This window comes from Oryctolagus cuniculus, chromosome 15 (genome assembly GCF_964237555.1).
Source record: "Oryctolagus cuniculus chromosome 15, mOryCun1.1, whole genome shotgun sequence".
NCBI classification, from domain to species: domain Eukaryota; kingdom Metazoa; phylum Chordata; class Mammalia; order Lagomorpha; family Leporidae; genus Oryctolagus; species Oryctolagus cuniculus.
Genome location: NC_091446.1, coordinates 81,221,366 through 81,245,819, shown reverse-complemented (window position 1 = coordinate 81,245,819; position 24,454 = coordinate 81,221,366). Strand labels below are relative to the sequence as shown.

General features: G+C 49.5%; 1 protein-coding gene across 9 annotated transcripts in view; it reads left to right on the top strand.

Moving 5' to 3' along the window:
* The window catches only part of FRMPD2 (FERM and PDZ domain containing 2), a 116,677-nt gene that overhangs the window by 51,624 nt on the left and 40,599 nt on the right, over nt 1–24,454 (top strand). For all 9 annotated transcript variants that reach the window (XR_011382573.1, XM_070058098.1, XM_070058100.1 and 6 more), the window contains 4 exons: nt 3,845–4,000; nt 7,070–7,255; nt 16,847–17,003; nt 23,274–23,490. Coding sequence is in view for 8 of the 9 variants with exons in the window: in XM_070058098.1 (XP_069914199.1) it covers nt 3,845–4,000; nt 7,070–7,255; nt 16,847–17,003; nt 23,274–23,490 (716 nt within the window). In the remaining variant the exon portion in view is untranslated. The remainder of the gene's footprint in view (nt 1–3,844; nt 4,001–7,069; nt 7,256–16,846; nt 17,004–23,273; nt 23,491–24,454) is intronic.

The window sequence follows — 24,454 nt, the reverse complement described above, 5'->3', positions numbered from 1 at the left end:
CGTGTTCCTCCCTCTTCCTGTTGGGCACCCCCTCTCTATAGGCACCATGTAAGTGATTTATTATTATTGCTATTATTATTACTAGAGTTATTTCTCACCTTTCCCTTTATTAAATGGCATAGAAATCAATGTCCTTGTGGTTGGAGCTTATTTTAGTTCCAAACTGACTTCTTGGACACATGAGAGTACTTTGCAGAGTTTTGCAAAATAGAATTAGAAAGTAAGTTTATTTTTGTGCAAAATATTGATTTTTTTTCTTCGTACACATTTCCTTGAAGCTTCTGAAGACTTTCTAGGCTGAGGGTGTTTGCCTGGCAGCATGCATCGAGGCTTCCCTCCACGTCTTCGTGGCCTCAGGAATCATTGCTTGTTCGTGTTGAATATTGACCGAGGGGAGTGCAGCGTATTTATGCAGTCACCCGCTGAATGCTACCTTTTGCTTCCAAGTCCTGGCAACTACGCTTAAAGTTGCTATCAACACACAGGTGCAGGTTTTTGTGTGGATGTAAGACTTCTCCTTTGAGTACATACCAGGGCTGGATCCTATCATAAGATTACATTTAGCGATGTTAAAGAATTCACCAGGGGCCGGAGCTGTGGCATAGAAGGTTAACGCCCTGGCTTGAAGCACCGGCATCCCATATAGGCGCCGGTTCGAGTCCCGGCTGCTCCACTTCTGATCCAGCTCTCTGCTGTGGCCTGGGAAAGCAGTAGAAGATGGCCCAAGTCCCTGGGCCCCTGCACCCATGTGGGAGACCCGGAAGAAGCTCCTGGCTTCGGATCAGTGCAGCTCTGGCTGTTGTGGCCAATGGGGAGTGAACCAGCAGATGGAAGACCTCTTTCTCTCTCTGTGACTCTTTCAAATAAATAAATAAATCTTTAAAAATTATTCACCAAACTGTTCTCTCTCTCTCTCTCTCTCTCTCTCTCTCTCTTTGACAGGCAGAGTTAGACAGTGAGAGAGAGAGACAGAGAGAAAGGTCTTCCTTCCATTGGTTCACCCCCACAAATGGCTGCTTTGGCCGGCGTGCTGCGCTGATCTGAAGCCAGGAGCCAGGTGCTTCCTCCTGGTCTCCCATGTGGGCGCAGGGCCCCTTGGGCCATCCTCCACTGCCTTCCCAGGCTACAGCAGAGAGCTGGCCTGGAAGACGAGAAACCGGGACAGAATCTGGCACCCCAACCGGGACTAGAACCCTGGGTACTGGCGCCGCAGGCAGAGGATTAGCCTAGTGAGCCGTGGCGCCGGCCATACCACCACCAAACTGTCCTGTAAAGTGGCCGCGCTGTTTCGCGAGCTCACCAGCAGTGAATGAGAGCTCTGGTTCCTCACCAGCATTTGATGTTGTCAGTGTCCTGGGTGTTTGGCCAGTCCAATGGCATTCCTTCCATGTGTTTTCTTACCCGCTTAGCTGAGCAACTTCTTTTTTTTTTTTTAACTTTTATTTAATGAATATAAATTTCCAAAGTACGACTTATGGATTACAATGGCTTTCCCCCCATACCGTCCCTCCCACCCGCAACCCTCCCCTTTCCCACTCCCTCTCCCCTTCCATTCACATGAGGATTCATTTTTGATTATCTTAATATACAGAAGATCAGCTTAGTATACATTAAGTAAGGATTTCAACAGTTTGCTCCCACACAGAAACATAAAGTGAAAAATAATAGATGATTTTTTTTAAATGATGATGAAATCAGATCAGACCTATTGTCATGTTTAGTCCCAGTGAGCGTCAAGTTGGGAATTGATAATTTCTTTCTTTTCTTTTTTTTTTTTTTTACAGAAGATCAGTTTAGTATACATTAAGTAAAGATTTCAACAGTTTGCACCCCCATAGAAACACAAAGTGAAATATACTGTTTGAGTACTCGTTATAGCATTAAATCTCAATGTACAGCACATTAAGGACAGAGATCCTACATGAGTAGTAAGTGCACAGTGACTCCTGTTGTAGACTTTACAAATTGACAGTCCTGTCTATGGCATCAGTAATCTCCCCATGCTCCAGTCATGAGTTTCCAAGGCTATGGAAGCCCTCTGAGTTCTCCGACTCTTATCTTGTTTAGACAAGGTCATAGTCAAAGTGGAGGTTCTCTCCTCCCTTCAGAGAAAGGTACCTCCTTCTTTGAAGACCTGTTCTTTCCACTGGGATCTCACTCACAGAGATCTTTTTGCCAGAGTGTCTTGGCTTTCCATGCCTGAAATACTCTCATGGGCTTTTCAACCAGATCCGAATGGCTTTAGGGCTGATTCTGAGGCCAGAGTGCTATTTAGGACATCTGCCATTCTATGAGTCTGCTGAGTATCTCGCTTCCCATGTTGGATCACTCTCCCCTTTATTTATTCTATCGGTTAGTGTTAGCAGGTACTAGACTTGTTTATGTGCTCCCTTTGACTCTTAGTCCTTTCATTATGATCAATTGTGAACTGAAATTGATCACTTGGACTAGTGAGATGGCATTGGTACATGCCACCTTGATGGGATTGAATTGGAATCCCCTGGTATGTTTCTAACTCTACCATTTGGGGCAAGTCAGCTTGAGCATGTCCCAAATTATACATCTCTTCCCTCTCTTATTCCCACTCTTATGTTTAACAGGGATCACATTTCAGTTAATTTTCAACACTTAAGAATAACTGTGTATTAATTACAGAATTAAACCAGTCATATTAAGTAGAGCAGACAAAAAAAAAAAACTACTAAGAGGGATAATGTATTAAGTTGTTCGTTAACAGTCAGGGCTATGCTGATCAAGTCACCGTTTCTCATAGTGTCCATTTCACTTCAACAGGTTTCCTTTTTGGTGTTCAGTCAGTTGTCACCGATCAGGGAGAACATATGGTATTTGTCCCTTTGGGACTGGCTTACTTCACTCAGCATGATGTGTTCCAGATTCCTCCATTTTGTTGCAAATGACTGGATTTCGTTGTTTCTTACTGCAGTATAGTATTCTAAAGAATACATATCCCATAATTTCTTTATCCAGTCTACCGTTGATGGGCATTTAGGTTGGTTCCAGGTCTTGGCTATTGTGAATTGAGCTGCGATAAACATTAGGGTGCAGACTGCTTTTTTGTTTGCCAATTTAAACTCCTTTGGGTAAATTCCAAGGAGTGGGATGGCTGGGTTGAACGGTAGGGTTATCTTCAGGTTTCTGAGGAATCTCCAGACTGACTTCCATAGTGGCTTGACCAGTTTGCATTCCCACCAACAGTGGGTGAGTGTCCCTTTTTCCCCACATCCTCGCCTAGCTGAGCAACTTCTTTCCCTCTGTGTCTCTGAGCTGAGCTCAGAATCAGTGTGGGCTAGCAGCAAGCTTGATGACGCTCGGTCCGTGGCCAGCCAAGGACAGGCCTGTGTCACCCCGGGAGCGTGGACTGTGGCGGACACCGTGCCGGTCCCCCCAGATCCCCTTCTCATAGTTCTGCATACTCTGCGCTGCAGGCTGTTTTCAGGGAACTTCCCATGAAGCAGTGGGTGACACCGGTCTTCCAGCCTCTCCTAGGAGGAACTTTCGGGTGAACCAGCCTCGTTTCCGGGTCCTTGCGAGCCGTGTGGCCGTGGCTTTCTTGGCTGATTTCCCTCCTTGCTCATCTTAATGCCCCCTCTCGTGGTAGTACTGTGAGGGCTGAGAGAGCCTTGTGTGTTCCCAGGACCACAGCGGGACTCCTTTCTTGTCTCCCATCTATCCACGCTGTAGAGTTTGCTCCACTTCTGATAGTGTGGGAAATGATAGCCCACCAGGGCAGCTCCCACCCTGGGCCCCCAGCGGCATGGCGAGCCACACATGGCTGTCCTGCGGAGTCCTCGTCGCCCGCTCTGACCTCTGTCTTTGTCTCCAGCAGGGGGAGAGCAAGGCGTATTTTCGCGTGGAAGAGTACCTCCCGGCGAGTCTGATCGAAAGAATGACGGCTCTCCGGGTCCAGGTGGAGGTCTCCCAGATGCACCGGCTCAGTTCTACACCCCGGGGAGTGGACGCCGAGCTGCAGTTCTTGAGGGTGAGGGCTCTGTGCCTTGAGAGGGAGCTGGGTTCGAGGGAACACAGTCAGCAAAGCCCCTTCCGAGCCTTCCCTAGGGGGCCAGATGGGCTCAGACCTGCAAGCAGGTACAGGCGAACCTCATTGCTCTGATGGGGCAGGGAGAAGCTTCTAGAAGCAGGTGGTGCTGGAAATGGCCCCAGAGATGGGAGGATTTAGCAAGCAGGGCTGGGTGCTGTAGCTCCTTTCTTCCACCTTGGAGCAGCGTCCCAGCCACTCCTCTGCCAGCCGGGAGACTTCGTTTCTCATACGTGACTCATAGGACCACCGATGGACAAAGCTGGGCTGCGAGCCAAAGCGGAGCCATTGGAAGATCCCGAATTTGCAACTTCCCGGTCCATGTACGGGGTGCAGCTCTGAGCCACTCACCCTCCCCGCAAAGGCAGTGGCATTTCAGTCCTGCATTCATGGGCACCCATTACGATGAACGGCCTTTGCTTATTCCACGACCCCTGCTTACTGCAGACCAGACGCTATGGGGGAACGGAGACAGAAAGCATTGCTCCCCGTCCATGGCAAGTCTCAGGTCTCCTGGGAAAGTGGCTGTGTGCCCGGGAGCCAGCAGGCAGCACCGGGACGCACGCTCAGTGAGAATCAGGGCAACCTCAGCTACTCTAGGTCAAGATGGTGGGACCAGGACAGAGCCATCCACTCCGCAAAGGAGACGCCCTGGGTCCTCCAGGATGCCATAAGTGGCTGGGCCTTTAGATTTGAGGAGCAGCCTCCAAAGGAAACTCAGGGGAGCAGGTGTTTAGCCTAGCAGTTCAGACACTGCTGTCTCATGTGGGAGTACCTGGGTTCTGCTTCATATAATGCACACCTGGGGAGGCAGTAGGGATGGCCCAAGTAATTGGGTTCCTGCCTTGCACGTGGGAGGCCTAGGTTGAGTTCCCAGCTCTCAGCATCACTTCTCCAGCCCAGTCTAGGCTGTTGTGGACAGTTTCAGGGCGAGTCAGCAAGTGGGAACCCTGGCTTGCTCCCTCTCTCATTCTCTCTTTGCCATTCAAATATATGCGTGAATAAAATTTTGTGATACACATGAAAATGCAGAGGAAGCTCAGGGGTTTGCCCATTTCTCTGTACACAAGTCTACACCGGTAGAAATATTCAGTCCGTGTTTTCTTGCCATTAATAGTCACGGGCACTGGAACACAGAGCTGCCGGGGCAAGCTCTGGCCCTCTCTTTTTGGCCAACCGTGCAGGAGATGGGACCTCACAGGTCCTCATGCCTAGCACGGTGTCACCTGCAAGTGTCTCATGAGCTGAGACCCACAGCAACACGCTCACCGCCTCCCACAGCTCAGCCTTCATGCGTGTTCCCTGTCAAGATGGAGCACTCCCTCACGGGGCACGAGTGGGGGTTACAGAGCCATGTGATGCGAGTGGCCACCCAACTGTGGGACAGCCAGGGAGTCAGCCTTGCTGGAAACACCTGTGGGGTGCACTCCACCTGCCAGCCTCTCCCCAGGCCCCAGCCTTGGGTCCTGGGCTCCCTGTGTCCCTCCCCGCTGGTTGAACCGCAGGCCACTTTTCCCTCGACCTTTGACCTAGCACTGAATAGCTCTGGAGTCATTTGCCTGCAGTCTTTCATGGATTTGGTTTTTCCCTGGGAGGTCTGCTTGAGGCTGTGTGCAGCATGCAGAGAGATGAGCGTCCTGCCTGGAGCCCACGGGGACCCATCCTGTTAGGGAGGGAGCTTGTCCCGCTCTGATTGTTAAAGTAAACATTTCTGCATAATTCCACCTCCCCGCACTGGGAGGTAGCGCAGTTACATCTTTCTCCCTTTGTTTTCATCTTTCTCCCTTTGTTCTGGGCATTCATTTATTGTTGATACATTTAAAGGTGGGCTTATAATCCATGTGCATGTTCGTGCATTTATATAATCCTGCTGAACTGAAATTGTGAATTAATACATGACATGCCCTAGTTTTCGCCTCAATGCTCTGTTGTTTGACCTATAAATTGTCTTCCAATATGCAACTATTTTAAGCAACTCTGACGTTAGCATTTTTCCGCATAAATTTTTAGCTGTATTTCTGCTTAGTTCCTTAGGGATATGATCTCATGAGTGGAATTCAGGTTGCAGGTAATGAACATGTCATTTATTCATCTATTTTATTTTTTTTAAAAAGATTTATTTGTTTAGAGGCAGAGAGAGAGAGGTCTTCCATCTGCTGGTTCATCCCCAAAATGGCCACAACAGCCAGAGCTGTGTCAATCCGAAGCCAGGAGCCAGGAGCTTCTTTGGGGTCTCTCACGTGGGTGTAGGGGCCCAAGGACTTGGATCATTGTCCACTGCTTTCCCAGGCCATTGCAGAGAGCTGGATCAGAAGTGCAGCAGCTGGGATGCCAGCACTGCAGGTGGCGTCTTCACCCGCTATGCCGCCGCAGAGCTGGCCTCTATCTATTTTATTTGAAAGACAAAGAGTTCCCATCAGGTGCTTCATTCTCCAAATGCCCACAATGGTCAATGGCTGGGCTGGATCAAGGAGCTGGAACTCAGTCCAGGTCTCCCACGTGGGTGGCCGGGACCCAATCATGCGAGCCAGTGCCACCGCCTGCCAGGGGCTGTGTGAGCAGGAAGCTGAAGTCAGGGGCTGGAGCTGGGACTTGAACACGGGCACTCTGGCTGGGACACAGGCATCCACTCTCGGGCTGTTTGGCATGTTGCAGCTGTGTACCGGGGAGACACGTGGCTTTGCAGTCATTTCTGGACTCATCCTGTCCCCTCTGCCAGGCTGTCAATGGCATGGCCATCAGAACCCATCCCAGAGCTCACTTACTCCACACACAGTCCCTGGGTTGTGTGAATCACAGCGGCTGGGACTTCCTCCTTGTCTCTTACAGAATAGGGAACAGGCGGCGGCCTCTCCAAGTGTTGCATTAGGTACTCTGCAAGGAAAGAATAGAAAAATGCCATCATGTTAGAAATGTGGGTTTGTTCTGTGTGAAGGACCTTCGTTCAGCCGAGTGTGGTCCGAAAGGAACCTGCTAACATACTTTCGGTGGCCTGGCTTTTCCCTCACGCAGGTCACTCAGCAGCTCCCGGAGTACGGCGTGCTGGTTCACCGCGTCTTCCCAGAGAAGAAGAGGCCAGAGGGGGACATGGCCCTGGGGGTCTGTGCCAAGGGAGTCGTGGTATACGCAGTGAAGCCCCATGGCAGGACTGCAACTCTATGGCTTCCGTGGAGAGAGACGGGGAAGATTTCCACCTGCGTGAGTGTGACTCGGGTGATACAGGGCCAGGCTTCATTTTCCTTTATGCTGCTGCACTGGGAGACACGGTCATGTAGACATCTCCCGCCCAAGTGCTCAGAACCCTTAACCTGTGCTTGGAGCGCTGTGTGATGGTTGTGCTCTGTGCGCTGTGGGGAGGTTGGGGTTAACTTGTGCTCTGAGCACTGTGGGGAGGCTGGGGTTAACCTGTGCTCTGTGCACTGTGGGGAGGTTGGGGTTAACCTGTGCTCTGTGCACTGTGGGGAGGTTGGGGTTAACCTGTGCTCTGAGCACTGTGGGGAAGTTGAGGTTATCCTGTGCTCTGAGCACTGTGGGGAGGTTGGGGTTAACCTGTGCTCTGTGCACTGTGGGGTGGCTGGGGTTAACCTGTGCTCTGTGTGCTGTGGGTAGGCTGGGGTTAACCTGTGCTCTGTGCACTGTGGGGAGTTTGGGGTTAACCTGTGCTCTGTGAACTGTGGGGAGTTTGGGGTTAACCTATGATCTGTGTGCTGTGGGAGGCTGGGGTTAACCTGTGCTCTGTGCACTGTGGGGAGGTTGGGGTTAACCTGTGCTTTGTGGGGGTGGTGTGGGGTTAACCTGTGCTCCTTGGGGAGGTTGGGTTAACCTGTGCTCTGTGTGCTGTGGGGAGGCTGGGGTTAACCTGTGCTCTGAGCACTGTGGGGAGGCTGGGGTTAACCTGTGCTTTGTGGGGTGGTGTGGGGTTAACCTGTGCTCCTTGGGGAGGTTGGGTTAACCTGTGCTCTGTGTGCTGTGGGGAGGCTGGGGTTAACCTGTGCTCTGTGCACTGTGGGGTGGCTGGGGTTAACCTGTGCTCTGAGCACTGTGGGGAGGCTGGGGTTAACCTGTGCTTTGTGGGGTGGTGTGGGGTTAATCTGTGCTCTGTGGGCTGCAGGGAGGCTGTGCTCTGTGCACTGTTGGGTGGCTAGAAGAAGGCTACCAGGGGTTTGGGAAGCTGTTCTTCCCACTACCCCTCCCCAGCCTCCCACCAGGACCCCCGTAGACAGTCATTAGCCCCAAGGGCTACACTTTTCCTCTGGGTAGAGTTCTCAGCTGGAGCATTCACCCCAGATGAGAGCAAGGTTGGAGGCAGGGCCAGGGAGGGGAGCATAGCACCAGTGGACTGGAGCCCCCCAGGTTTGCAGCCACGTCCCTTGTGGTTGAATTGTCCCTTTGCTAGCACTGTGCTAGGTACCTGGCCAGTCTCTCACGGGCTCAAGTGTGCCACGGACACTGAGGTGTACAAACTTGTGATGGCCCTTGAAAGTTTAAAAGCCATTTTCAAAACACAGGAAGCCCTCATTAAACACGTAACGTTTCAGATGATATTTAGACACTATTGTGTATTTTTTCTTCTTGAATTCAATTACAACCAATTTGGCCCTGGCACCATGGATGCTGGGCCGTCGTATGTAGGACTGCTTGTTGGATTTCACAGATACTTCATGGTTCTTTGTCCTAGGGGTCATCAAAAAATTCAATGTCTTTTCTATTTTATTTTCTCCAGTGGTTTTAAGAGTTGTCTACCAACTACACCACAGTTTCTGTCATCATTATCTGATGTTAAGAGTTTCTTAAATAGAACATGATAGCTTTTATTCATCTTCTGACAGTTTCTTTTGTGTGTGATAATGTGGATTTTGAGGCTAGTGCAGTGTCAAATATTATTCTTGCTAGAATTTCGTGATACATTATTGTTTGTCTTTAGGAGAAATGGTTACTTCTAAGATAAATAATACTTGAGCATAATTTGAGTTCATAAAAGTGGCATTTATATGTCCAGAATACTGACTTTTTCCCAGATATTTTTGACCAAACTTATATATAAACCATTTTATATTTATGAATTTTTCAAAATTTTAATTACATGAATTACTTTCACTTAGTTAAAAGCTTATTTGAGGAATTTTAGTTATGGAATCAAAACAATACTGTTACATTCCTTCGTATGTGCTTTGCTGTGTGTTTAATCATTCAAAAATTTCAATGTAGTTTGTTTAAAAAATATTCATAAAAATGAAGATAAGCTCAAAAGGAATTTTGAAAAGTGGATTTTTTTCAAGTCAAAAAAGGTTAACAATCCCCATAGGTGAGTACTTGATATATAAATTGATTTAATTTTTGTAGATGTTTGTTTCCCCCACAATGAGGAACAATGTTTTGATTAAAGCCGGGAAGTCATGAGGTCCACAAGACAAACTTAGTAGCCTGCAAAACACTACTTAATTAGGGCTTCTACACTCCGCTGATCGGCTCGTTCTTGGTGTGAATGACTGGTTTTTATGGAAAAGGCATCACATGCAGTCATGCCACCAGCTGTTTGCCACGAAACAAGCAGCTGCTCCAGAAAATGACTGAACTTTTTATGCTTCTGCAAGCACAAAATTGGGAACGCCGAGATCAATACACGAATTAGCTCAGGACGATGGATTCAGTCTTGCATATTAATAGCTGAAGGCAAAATGCCTCAATCACAGATTATTTATCTCGCCAGCCTGCACGAAGTCGCCGGGGAGGTGGGGAACTGTTTTCAAAGGACATGACTGGTAGATGTGCTGGCATCTGTGCATGGTTTGATTATCAATCAAAAAATGGTCCTACTGGAAGAATGAACCTACACACTGTCAAAATCTCTGAAGAGAAACACAGGAAAGCAGGAGAGGTACAGGCTAGGTAGCACTCGCTTGAGAAAAAGAATACAAAGTGACAAACACAAACTACTGCATGCAAGGGGGTATTTCTATCCAATGAGACAAGAAATCACATCAACACTTGAATTTTCAAAAGCTGAGCAAACACTGAAAATATCACAAAATCCAGGAAATCCTATTTTTATTAATTAACCCTCTGACCAATCTATAATATTTTTTTCTTTCAAATTTTTGGTATCATCCTCTGATTAATTTTTTTCCATATGATGACACGTTTGTAATACCGTTTTCTCTCAAGAGCGTAGAGATATGGCTTAGTCTTTCTTTTGGCCTGGCTGATAGAAATTTGTTTTTATTATTGATAAGATGCATAAAACATGCAGCTTTGCATGGAGACATGCTGTCTCTTTATGGTGTTGCTATAGAGCGCCTTGCTACAAATGCAAGAAATACAACAAATCCTATTTTGTACGGTTCCTACCAAAAAAAAAAAAAACCCGAAAATACTCATGTGGTGCATTGATGATGTAATGTCTACCATTATGCAGCATGTCCTCAGTGGACGGGACTTCAGCTTATTGGGTGTTTTTGACGGTTGCAAAAGCTTCCCAGAGACCAGGCTCTGTACATGTTGAGCCTCCTAGGGTGTCTGCTATAGCAGGTCCTGGTTAATGTCACGTGCGCTTTTGTGCTGGCTCCATGGAAGGAGTTTGGCGAAGCTGGCAGCAAAGTACCTACTGCACAGGGGAGTCTAAGTGGCATAAATAAATCGCATGAAATCTAAACTAAACCTGTGTCTGTCTCCACATCTCCTCTGGGGACTCCGCTCCATAGCACCCAGCACCTGGCGTGAGAGATGGCGAGAAGGAGGGGAGTTGGAGTGGGATGGAAGAAGCTGCTTACTGTCTGCATCTTAGACGACCAGGTGGGCACAGTGCCAGGGCCCCTCCTGGCAAAGACGCCATCCAAGGCGGGGTCCTGGAGCTTGGCTTCACCTGCCTCTGCCTGGAAGAATACCACTCTTCTGCATAGAGGCACGACGACTTACAGACATACAAATCAGCACGTAGGCGAACACACCGCGGCGACAACACAGCCCGTGGAGATGAGGCATTCGCAACGATGCACCTGGTGTTTGCACGGAGAGGCCGCCCAGGAGGGTTTTCACGGCCAGGTCCCCGAGCTGAGGCTGGAGTCTGACATCATCTTATTCACACAGCAGCTCGCTATGCGAGTGTTTGCCTGCAGAGAGAATTTCCCATGAGAGGATGTTATCAAGATGGTGATGAGTGGCAGCCGGCCGCACCTCCACAGCCAAAACTGTTTGCAGCTTTGAGCAGAGAAGCAAGATTGCTCTTCAGCTCTCTGTGGTGTCCAACGTCTTACAGCACTGAATTCCAAAGGGAAAGTATGTTTGAGAATTTACAGACTGAAAGAGACTGAGGGGTGTGTGTGTGTGTGTGTGTGTGTGGAGTCTCCCTTTTCAGATTTGTTAGATTTGTCATTAGATCTGAAAAGTTGACTGACTCCTCTACAATATGTAAACATTGTATTTAAATATTTAAATACCTGAAGAAAATTAATATACATTTACAGGATGCTTTGAAAGTGTATCGGTATGGCCGGCGCTGCGGCTCACTAGGCTAATCCTCCGCCTGCAGCGCTGGTACTCTGGGTTCTAGTCCCAGTCGGGGTGCCGGATTCTGTCCTGGTTGCCCCTCTTCCAGGCCAGCTCTCTGCTGTGGCCCGGGAGTGCAGTGGAGGATGGACCAAGTCCTTGGGCCCTGCACCCACATAGGAGACCATGAGGAATCACCTGGCTCCTGGCTTTGGATCGGCGATGGCCGCAACGCGCCGGCCTTAACGGCCACTTGGGGGGTGAACCAACAGAAAAAGGAAAACCTTTCTCTCTGTCTCTCTCTCTCACACTGTCTAACTCTGCCTGTCAAAAAAAAAAAAAGTGTATCAGTGTGTGCTGATCAAGTGCATGGCTTCTAATCAAATCTCCAGCAAGCCTGAAATGCTGGGTTAAATAGTGAGGTGAAACCAAGGCCCTACACAGTGCCTGGAACGTAGGTGTCAGAAACCATCAGGCGCCAGCCTCCCAGGCTCCCCCCTTTAGTTTAACTCACTGGATTAAGGGTGTGGTGCAGCTGGCCCTACAAGGTTTTCTAACATTGTCTCCAGGAATTTGGTTTCCCTTGGAGGAATTCCAGATCTGGGGTAGAAAGCAATTACCACCTGCATGTGGCCACCACACCGACCATAGCCCTTTTGGCTGTCATAGGCATTCCCTAAAGAGCAGAGCGCTGCTGGCTAACAGAGGAGCTTGGACAAGAACCGAATATGCAACCTGACCACATAACCCCCAGCCTCCAACCTGCCCCTTCTCACCCGGTTGGAGGCAATGTGCGTCTTGCCCTGTGTTTGGATAGCAGTTCTGAAGACTTGAGTCTGCTACTTCCTCATCTGTCGGCAGATCAAACTTTATCTTTAAGCCTCGTCCACATCATTTTTTTTAAAGTTTTATTTTGAAAGGCAGAGTTACAGAGAGAGGTACACACACACACACACACACACACACAAAGAAGTCTTTCATGCGCTGGTTCACTCCCCAGATGGCTGCAACGGCTGGAGCTGAACTGATCCGAAGCCAGGAGCCTGGATTCCTCCGGGTCTCCCACATGGGTGCAGGGGTCCAGGGACCTGGGCCATCCTCTGCTGCTTTCTCAGGTGCATCAGCAGGGAGTGGATTAGAAGTGGAGCAGCTGGGACTTGAACCAGTGCCCACATGGGATGCTGGTGCTGCAGGTGGCAGCTTTAACCAGCTGTACCACAGCGCCAGCCCCTGTCCACATTATTTTGATTTGGCACCAAATGGCAAGGACTGAGATTTGGTGTTGGAGGAAGAAGTACTAAGACTAACAGAGAAACATCTATAAGTATTTGGTGGGCCCGGCACTGTGGCTTAGTGGGTAAAGCCACTGCCTGCAGTGCCAGCATCCCATATGGGTGCTGGTTTGAGACTCAGCTGCTCCACTTCCGATCCAGCTATGGCCTGGGAAAGCAGTAGAAGATGGCCCAAGTACTTAGGCCCCTGCACCTGCGTGGGAGACCCAGAAGAAGCTCCTGGCTCCTGGCTTTGGATCAACCTGGCTCCAGACATTGCAGCCACCTGGGGAGTGAACCAGCTGATGGAAGACCTCTCTCTCTCTCTCTCTCTGCCTCTCCTTCTCTCTGTGTAACTCTGACTTTCAAATAATACATAAATCTTTAAAAAAATAAATATTTGAGAAAATGCATTGTGTAAAAAGACACAAGCTATAGAATAGTTTCGTTAGAATCAGAATCCATTCACATTAGCACATTTGTCAATAAAAGTACAATTAAAAATGATTATCCAAAAGTAGGTGAATGGAAAAAAGGAAAAGCAATGAAAACGATGTGCCGTTTGTTAATCTCTGGCTTGTATGAATGGAGTTTCTCAGGAAGGTTGCTGTCAGGGTTTACGTGAGATGAGTCTAGAAGAGGGTCAGGAATTCCAGGGAGCCCATTCAGGCATGAACACTGTGTGGGTAAGTTATTTTCACAGGAGCAAACCTAAAGTTCTTACCGAAATATATAGAATATCTAGAGCAGAGACTTCATCTAGAATTACGTATAAATTCACTGTAATAGTGTGAGGAGTCAGGGTGGTCCCGATGGAATTTGCAGTGTAAAATATTTGCTTCTTTCCCCCAAAAAACGTTATCTTTAGCAAGAACAAGCAGGTCACCCTCCTTCCTTCAGAATCTCCAAATAGCTAGGGAAGCTCTTCCTGAGCTCACAGCTGATTGTGAGAGCAAGTTACCTGTACCACCTCTCTGGATGGTCTTTTGTTTTATCAGGGGCAGGCCAGACAGCATGGAGGGTTGGAAATCAGGTCTTTTGTGGGTTTTGTCGCTACCTGGTAACTGAATGCCAATCTGATTGTCAAGGTTTTTTTTCTTTCAAAACTGTACTTAAAAACCCCAGTGCTAGGGGCCTCTTGGGATTCTTTCCTCTCTTGGAAGCGCCCCCTCCATGCCACTCCAGCTGGAGGTCTTTGACTCTAATAAATCCTTTTAAATCTCTCTGCTGTCTGCTTGGAAATTCTTCTTCCATGTGAGACAAAGAACTGAGGTAGCAATAATTTCTCCACGCTGTTTTCCTGAAACAATATCACCTCTCTTACTTCATATTTTATCATTCATATTAGCATTAAATTTTCCAAAATGTTATAATTCTTTATTCTATGAAGCTCCATAGAGATAACTTTGTTGGTTTAGCCTTATGAGCTACACAAATACTATTTTTTGTGTGTGAGCCTTAACAGTACAATGCAGGGGCGAGTGTTTGGCCTAGTGGTTAAGACATCTATGTCCTATTTTGGAACACCTGGCTTTGACAGCTGGCTGTGGTCCTGTTAGGCAGGAAGTTGGAAATTAGCTGTGTGTGTGAGAAGGGCCTAAGGAAACTGACATCTACAGCAGCCCAGCATCTGCACCTGCATCTGCATTTTGAAGTCACCCTGGGAACCTTCCAGGTGCAGGCCAGCACTTAGCACTTCAAAGTCCTGCCCAGGTCCTGATGACTGTCCCGGGGGTCCAGCCCCTTCCACCTGGCCAGGTAAACATCCTTCCTCTAAGGCGGGCACCCTAGAGAGAAGCTTGGTTTTCAGTGCTGGCTTTGGTATAGCTGTTGTCAGTCTCTGAGCCTGATGACTGATTATGGACAGGAGTAATACAACACAGTGGGTCATGCCCTTCTTCTTCAGAGCACGGTCCCTGAGTTTGCAGCAGGTGCATCACTTGGGAGCTTTGCTAAGGATGCAGACTCTCAGGTCCCACTCCAGGCCTCCTCCTGAGTCAAAATCTGTGTTTGAGAAAGAGCCCAGGTGACTCAGATGCATGGAAAAGTTTGAGAAGCACCAGCTTGGAACATGGCCCATGGAGTGCAAGAGCCTCAGGGGGTGCCACTCACTAGCTGTGTAACTAAGCCCCTCCCTTTCCACCATGCCAGCCAGGCTTCCTCTGTCTGACAACCTCAGTGGAAAACTTGGGCAGGAATTTTTCTTATTTTCACCCAATAAGTCCTTTGTTCTGGAGGAGTAGAAGGGGGTGGGGAGAAAAGGTGGGTAGGCAAGACCTATCCCCTTAAAACCCCAGGCCGAATGTAAGCTGGGCACTGTCTCTCAGGTTCTGTCTGCAGTCGCCTGTCCATTCTTGCGGTTGTCCTACCCTAATACACCTTGCCACTTTGCTTTCCACTGCTCTCGTCTCACGCCTGAATTCTTTCTTGTGAAGACAAGGGCCATGGCTTTCTCTCCAGTGACAGTCCTGACTCACTTCCTGCTAAGCAGACCCGGGGAAGCAGTGGTGATGGCTCAAGTCGTCAGGTCCCTGCCACTCACCTCCCACAAGGGGAACCCAGGTTTTGTCCTTGGTTTCCCACTTTGGGCTCCAGCTAGGGGCCACTGTGGGCATTTGGGGAGTGGACCAGCAAACGAACGGGAACTCTTTCCCTTTGTCTATGAGTCTTTGTCTCTCTCTCCCCCTTCTCTGTTTCTTTTTCTTTATTTTTTTGACAGGCAGAGTGGACAGTGAGAGAGAGAGACAGAGAGAAAGGTCTTCCTTTGCCATTGGTTCACCCTCCAATGGCCACCGCGGCCGGCGCGCTGCGCCCGGCACACCGCGCTGATCCGATGGCAGGAGCCAGGTACTCATCCTGGTCTCCCATGGGGTGCAGGGCCCAAGCACTTGGGCCATCCTCCACTGCACTCCAGGGCCAAAGCAGAGAGCTGGCCTGGAAGAGGGGCAACCAGGACAGAATCCGGCGCCCCGACCGGGACTAGAACCTGCTGTGCCGGCGCCGCAAGGCGGAGGATTAGCTTAGTGAGCCACGGCGTCTGTTTCTGAAAAACAAGGAGTGTAACATAGAAAAGCATCTCTTGGTGGTGGGATCTCAATTCCTGTTGCATTTTTGGGGGACTCTCGATCTGTTTCCACTTCTATGGAATCAGTTTAATGACATAAAATCCCCCATTCTGTAGCTACAAAGACGACATGAGTTAAAGCATAAAGCAACCTGGCGTAGAACCTGGTGCGGAGCAGCGAGAAACATCAGCGCACAGTCTGAATGCCAGCGCCAGGCTGAGAAGGAATCCCGGCACTGGAAGATGCAGAAGAATGGCAGGGCTCCTCAAGGCCACTCACAGACGGGATTCCACACTAGGCTGGCCAGGCCCTGTGGTCAGGAGCTGTAGCAAAATGTTTTCTGCAGGGAAACACTGTCTGCATTCACAAATCCACGGTGCACCTGCCTTCAAGCCTGTGTGACAGTATCCCCTTTGCATGTGTATTAGCAGTCAGCCCCTCAGCATCCTGCTGGTGTTTCCAACCTTATCAGAAAGACGGGGGACACTTACAATTTCAGGGGACACCAGCTAGGCTGGCAGGTGGTCTGCTTCCTTCTGAGAGGAGGGGCAGGACTCAAGATGGTGCTACATGTTGTTTCTGTCTGGTTACTGTCGCACAAGCACGTCCGAGTGCTTTTGTTATTGCCACAATCCCACTGCCAGAGACTTTTGTCTGCAAATCTTTTGGAGTACGCAATGGTCCTTCCCTAATGCACCCAAGGGATCCCATTCGCTCCCCGCGGCCACTGGTGTACCTGGCTCATTTCATGCCTCTTGGCAAATGACGTTTGCCTGATCCACAAGCACTTGCCTTGTGAGTGGAGGAAGACACAAAGATTTTCTTTAAGGAAACACAAAAGGTCTTAGTCGGACACCATAGTCCTCCCCTCCTGGATGCCCGGCGGGTGGATGCTGACCTGAGGGACTGAGTATCTTACTGCCCTCTGCAGGGCTCTATTTATTCAAGTCTCTATTTTCTTCTTTCAGCGAAAGAAGTTCAGCATCACCAGCAGCGTCACTGGGAAAAAGCACACGTTTGTCACCGACTCCGTGAGGACTTGTAAATATCTACTGGGCCTCTGCTCTGCACAGCACGGGTTCCACGCCCTGATGGGCTCTGGACAGTCTCCCCAGGTGGCAACGGGTGAGTACATGCTGTATTCGCAATTATAAATCTGTCATTATTTTTTTAGGAAAGTAATTGGCATATGTAGATACAGTTGCCCTTGAAGCTTCTACAAAGTCTTAAATCTACCCAGTAATGACAAGAACACAATAAAAATAGGGCCAATGTAGTGCTAAGTGGCTTAGGCCACTGTCTGAAATGCAGGCATCCCATATCAGAGTGCCAGTTCGAATCCTGGTTGCTCCACTGCAATTGCCAAGTAGCCCCACGAGGCAGACTGCTGTGTTATTCGGCTTGGAGAAGTCAAGTTCTGTCTTAGCTGCTTGCTGGTGGGGCTGAGATCTGAACCTCTGGCTCCTGGTGCCTGGCGCCTGCCGTCTTCACCCCGTCTCGGGCCTTTCACTTGTGCCAGAGCATGGACATTTGGGCTAGACAGGCTTGGTTTTCAGTGCTGGCTTTGGTATAGCTGTTGTCAGTCTCTGAGCCTGATGACTGATTATGGACAGGAGTAATACAACACAGTGGGTCATGCCCTTCTTCTTCAGAGCACGGTCCCTGAGTTTGCAGCAGGTGCATCACTTGGGAGCTTTGCTAAGGATGCAGACTCTCAGGTCCCACTCCAGGCCTCCTCCTGAGTCGGAACCTGTGTTTGAGAAAGAGCCCAGGTGACTCAGATGCATGGAAAAATTTGAGAAGCACCAGTTGGAACATGGCCCATGGAGTGCAAGAGCCTCAGGGGGTGCCACTCACTAGCTGTGTAACTGAGCCCTCCCTTTCCACCTCGTTGCCCCCTGTTGGACACGGGGGCCATCCCGCAGGTGCACACACATCACATTTCAAGCTCCATGTGCAGGGCTCAGGGCTCAGGGCTCAGAATGAGGGGACTGATAGTGGCTCCTGCTTATGGGGAGCCACTTTATGTGGGAGCTGGGTCACTGGGCCCTGGGGCTGGCCCAGGGGTTGGGATCCATGGGAAACAAAATTGCGGAGCTTTCGAATGCAGAACCAAGCAGAGGAAGTAAAGGCAGCTTGTCATTTGCAGCTGAACCGCATAAGCCTCTCACTGAAACCTCAGGGTGTGGATTCCAAGATGTTTCCAGGGAGCTGTGGATGATGCATGTAAATGAGCCATAATCTGACTCACCTGCCCCTACTGGGATACAGTAGGCGACAGGCTATCAATATGGCTCTTATTGCCTTTTCCAGCCACTGTAAAATATTTATAATGACTGCATGAGCTCCCTTGGGAGATTAGTCCTTCCAGGCTTGTTTGACTTAGAACTATTTTTCTCAAGCTTCAAATTCCACTGTTTCGGGGAGTGCTCAGGAATCTAACATTTGTTTGCATTAAAGGGATCTGTATATTTCACTTTGTGTTTATATGGGGGTGCAAACTGTTGAAAGCTTTACTTAATGTATACTAAACTGATCTTCTGTAAAAAAAAAAAAAAAAGAAGAAATTATCAATTCCCAACTTGACTCTCACTGGGATTAAACATGACAATAGGTCTGATCTGATTTCATCATCATTTAAAAAATTTTAAAAAAGGGATCTGTTTCACCATTCACCTGTCTTTTAAAAATTCCCTTCCTATAGTGTTTGCAAACACCATTTTCAGTGATTCCATGCAGCTGGGACCCGGCCACCTCCAGCTGGAGGCCCCCTCCCTGCCAAAAAAATCCTGGCAGTACATCCACAGTGATTCTTCCATCCCCACACTCCCTTGGCCACCATCTTCACCTTGTTCCAATGGGACCACTCTGCAGGAAACTGGGAGAGTCTGCACCTGCACCTGCTGTTCCCACCTCACTGTCACTCCATGCTCTCGAGTGGGCTCCCTGCTAGAACTCCTGCCCCCTACTCGGACTCATGTCCTTCTGCCAGCCTTCAAAAGGATTGATAACTTGTCGGGGCTCTCTGATGCCTGCAGGGACAAGCCCGGATATCTTAGGGTGACAGGTCAGGTGCTCCATAGCCTGGCCCTACCCTTGACTGATTTCCCTTTAGATTTACTTGTTTATTTGAAATCAGATTTACAATGAGAGAGAGAGGGAGGGAGGGGGGAGAGAGAGGGAGGGAGGGGGGAGAGAGAGGGAGGGAGGGAGGGAGAGAGAGAGAGAGAGAGAGAGAGAGAGAGAATCTTCCACCCACTAGTTCATTTTCCAAATGGCTGCAATGGCTGGGGTTGGGCCAGATTGAAGCCAGGAGCCTGGACCTCCCTCTGGGTCTCCCACATGGGTGCTGGGGCCCAAGCACTTGGGCCCTCTTCTGCTGCTTTCCTGAGCACACTAGCAGGGAGCTGGATTGGAAGTGGAGCAGCAGGGATTTGAATCAGAGCTCATTCGGGATGCTGGCACTGCAGACAATGGCTTGACCTGCTGCACCACAGCACTGGCCCCTGTCCGTTCTTTGAGCTGGACCTTGGAAGTGTAATCATCGGGTACGAGAGCCAGGCATTTTGAAGGTCCCGCCGTTTTCCTGGGTGCCATGTCCCCGCCCGGTGTTGCTCTGCCTGCTCCGTGGCATCCGTGCCAGAACGGATTCTGTGGTGTTTATCCGGGTGCATTTGACAGGGAAAATGATTCCGCGCTGGCGCTTTATTTTGCATGTCTTTGATTGTTGCGAAGTCAAACATTTTCCAAATGTTTCTTAGTCATTCTACTGTAAATTGTCTCAACAAGCTCGTTACTTTATGGCCATCTTCGTTTCCCTGGGGAGAAAAAAAACTGCCTGAGTATTTGCAAGCGCATGATTTCAGGACTAAGGCAGGCAGGATCTGTCAGCCCTGCAGAGCGGGGCCCATGGGTGGCCTCGGGGCCCTGTGCCTTTCCATGAGCCAGCCTGTGGCTGCAAGACTGCAGATCTGCAGGGGGCTGCCCAGGATGTCACCCTGGTTCCTTTTCCCTCATGATCCTTGGCTCGGGATGTCTCCTGCACGCATGGAACATTGCAATGAGCTTGAACTTCAGCCCTCGACATCTGGCTGGACACAGCCTTTCCTGGTGCCACAGTTATGCTGGGAGCCATCCATGGCCAGGAGACAGGGACCATTCCCTCTCCATGGCAGGGGGAGGGGTGGCTGTGAGACATTCTTGGCATCTCTTCCTTCCATCCAGTAAAGGTTGTCAGCTCCTGGTTCTCCTGCCTCCCAGCGAAGCCCTCCTCTACCATCTGTCCACCCCATCAAAGCCCACGTGGCTGAGGTGTGCTGTGGCTGGCGGCACTCCCTGGCAGCCCTGTTGGCTGCACGGCTGCAGGCCGAGTGCCCGGCATCTGGGGTCTCATTTCCTGGCCTCACTGTACAGCCACCGCCCTGCTCAATGACACAAGGCAGACAGCATGTGTCCCCCTGTGCTTGGCCTGTAGCCAGCACCCAGCAGACACCAGCTGTGGGCACTACAGCTGCTGCTGTGGCTGGAGTCCTGAGTGGGCTCTGGAGTTCAAATGCTACCCAATTCAGGCCAGAGGCCAAGTCCTATTCGAACTCCTTCCTGCCACCATCTTTCTTGCTCATTGTGTGAGTCATGGTACTGTAGGGCGTCCCACGCACATGGAAAAGTCTCCCCGAGTATCTTGAGAAGGCCAGGGACTCGGGAGGGCAGAGTTCCTGGGGTAACCCCAACAGCACGCAGGAGAAGAGGCGGGGGCTGCTGGAGGAAGGAAGCGCTCACGGGCACCTGGGAGTGTTGGGGTCTCACTGCACATACAGCACAGGCTCCACACACATGCACACAGACTGCGCCGCATCACACATGTGTAGATACACACCACACACACCACACATGGTATGTACACCATACACACATATACACACCACACACGCAAATAAACCCCATGTAGGCATATACACACCACACGTGGTATATACACCACACACAAATACACACCACACATGTGTATTTCACAACACACACATATACACACCACACATGCAAATACACACCACACATGTATATTACACCACACACACATATGCACACTACACACACAAATACACACCGCACTGGCATATACACACTGCACATATGTATATATACCACACACATAAATACACACCACACATATGTATTACACCACACATGTGTATTATACCACACATATACACGCCACACATGTGTATTACACCACACACATATACACACCACACACATAAATACATACCACACATGCAAATATATACCATACATGTGTATTACACCACACATGTGTATTATACCACACATATACACACCACACATGCAAATACACACCATACACATATACACACCACACACAAATACATACCAAGCACATATACACCACACATACATATACATACCACATGCAAATACACACCACATACGTGTATATACACCACACACATAAACACACACCACACACACAAATACACACCATGCACAAATACATACCACATACATAAATACCACACATGTGTGTATACGCCACACATACAAATACATGCCACACACATACACACCACACATACCACACGTGTGTATATACAGCACACACATGTAGACACATCACATATACAGATATGTAGACACCACACACATATATGTACACAGTGTACCACACACATTACTCACTTCTCATACATTCCACATGCATTAGTATATGGTACACACATACCACATTCACACATACATAATACACATACACACAGCACACATATCACACATGTATATACACATGACACACAGAGATACACAGCATACATGCCCACATACAAACTACATGGATGCACATGCACACAACACACAAGTACATACAACATACCACACCTGCATGTACACATTACACATTACACATATACCAACCATAGTCACCACATGCATGTGTATATACACCACACACATATATGCACAGTATACACACATACATACCACACATCCCACACATGTATACACACAACACACACCATACACATGTACATAGACAGCACACACACACACATGCACAGGCACACACCCCACTCAGGAGTCTGGAAGCAGGTGAGCACGCATGTGTGGCTCTTTCCTTCCTGGCTCTGGTGGGCGACAGACGGTGAGGACAGTCGTCTCTTTCCTTTCTCATCACCCCCAGAATGCAGTGACGTGGTCCCAATTTTCTATGAACAGGTTGAGCAGGGAAGTGGGGCCCCTCGCAGGCAGGCGCAGGTGCAGGTCCAGGGCACGATGTCGGGGGGAGGGGCGCGGGCGCATCCTTGCGCAGGAATAGGATCTGGTTGAGCGCTGCTCCCAGGGCAGGCGCGGCCGTGTCCATGCTGAGGACCGCACGGTGGAGCCCACCTGGGACGCCAGGCCTCTGAAGTCCCCTGTGCTCCTCCAGCGTTGGCGAGCACAGGTTCGCCAAGGCCAAGAGCAGGGCAGGGACGGGGGCCATGAATTCTGCCGCAGGCCCACTGGGTCTGAACCTTCTCCCAAAGCTCTCCCGGTTCTGGCTCATCCAGCAGGCTCCTTGGTGGTCCTGGAAGCTGCAGGGGGCAGGGAGCTCTCCTCTCATCCTTCTGTTCCTGAAGCTATCTCATCACAAGTGCTAATGAGGAGGACTTGCAGTCCCAGGCTAATCACAGGAACAACGCCAGGGGATAGAGTGAGGCAGAGCAGGAGGTCCCCGTCCCAGGTGTGGAAAACAGAAAGGAGAGGTCCGATCTGGGGTGTAGGAGGGCACTTGGAAAAGTTCATGGAAAAATGGACTTGAAGAAGTTACTTTTGGTGCAAAGCTGTTTGAAATGCCTAGTTTTTAGAAAAATATTTCTTTTTCTTTGAAAGGCAAAGTTATTGTGAAAATGAGAGAGAGAGAGAGAGAGAGAGAGAGAGAGAGAGAGGAGAGAGATCTGAGAGAGATATTCCCTCTGCTGGTTCACACTCCAAATAGCCACAACAGCTGGTGCTGGGCCAGGTTGAAGCTAGGAGCCAGGAACTTCATCCAGTTTCTCACCTGGGTGGCAGGGGACCAAGCACTTGGGCCATCTTCCACTGCTTTCCCAGGTGCATTAGCTGGGAACTGGATAGGAAGTGGAGCAGCCAGGTCTCGAACCAGCACCCATATGGGATGCTGGCATGGCAGGTGGCAACTTTACCACTGTGCCACCATGCTGGCCCCTATGCATGATTTTTATAATATATATCTTCCATGAACTTTGTGAAGATTCCTTGTATGCACTGATTTTTATTTTTTTCCAACTAGATAAAGTTCTCTTTTCAGTCAATTTTCCGTGAACTTATTGAAATCCCCACGTGTTGCTGCACCTTGTACTTGTGTCTTTTTTTCCCTGTATTCAGAACCAAGTAAGTCCATGCAAATGGCCTGTCTGAGTCCTGCCCACCAGCACCCAGCCCAGTCCAAGCCTCTCAGTTGGATTCAGAGGTTGTCATGCTCAGAACACGAGCTGTTCACGCCCGGGCTGCTGGACACCACGGGAGGCGTGCTGAGCACGTCCCTGGACAACTTCAACGTGGGAACCAGCAAGGACGCGGGGCCCGAGGGAATCAGAGGCAGGTGGGTTTCACACGACTGTTCTTGGTGTCTTGTACCTGGTGCTGTGGCGTGATCCACACCGGAAGATCTTGTTTAAAGAGGTCAAGTGTTTAAAGAAAGAACCTTCAGTGGGCCACTGTCAATTAATTCCGAAGAGTCACTGGAGGCCGGCTATGGGCTGAGTGTGTGCCATACGCTGCAGGGCAAGTATCTCATCCCCCTAGCACCTGCTTCCATCTTTCAGTATGCGCTAGGTGATATGAAATTGAGGAGGACAAAATAAACGAGAGAGTGTGTCTGTTTGACCTGATCATGGCCCAGCACTGCTCTCAGCATGTCAATTCATTTGAGCTTCACCACCCTGTGAAACGTCTCTGCGGTTCCTCCCATTTTACAGGACAGGGAACTGAGGGGTGAGGACTGGAACGCACAGCTGGCCTCGGAGCCCGGGTTCCCAACTTCTTTTCGGTGCTGCCTTGCCTGTTGAAGGATGCTGCTCATTGAAATTTGCCTGTGGAAGCCGATGAGCTTCTAAGTGCAACTTTACAGTATAAAGCAGGCATACTTTTAAAAATAGCCTAGAACTTATGTTACACTTACACTGCAAGTTCTATAAATAGCTCGGCTAGATCCCCAGGCAGCTCACGGCCAACAAAGGCTGCTGGAGGAGCTGCTTCGGCACTGAGTTTTACACGGGCTTCAGCAAGAGGGTGAAGTGCACACACACACACCCTAAAGTGCTTCTTGGAAAAGCACTGCTCCAAATTCTGTGGATGCAGTGTGTGCACCGCGGTGCAGCAGCAGCTCTGTCGCTCTGGGTGAAGCATGGCTGCTCCCAGCAGCTCTTGCTGAGCAATGAACTATCTGGAAACACTGTGGCTTAAAACAACCGCATCGTGTCACCCACCCCACCACTCCTGGATGACATAGCCGAGCATGGCTTGGTTGAGGGCTGAGGGCTGAGGGCTTCGTTTGCTTCGTGCGG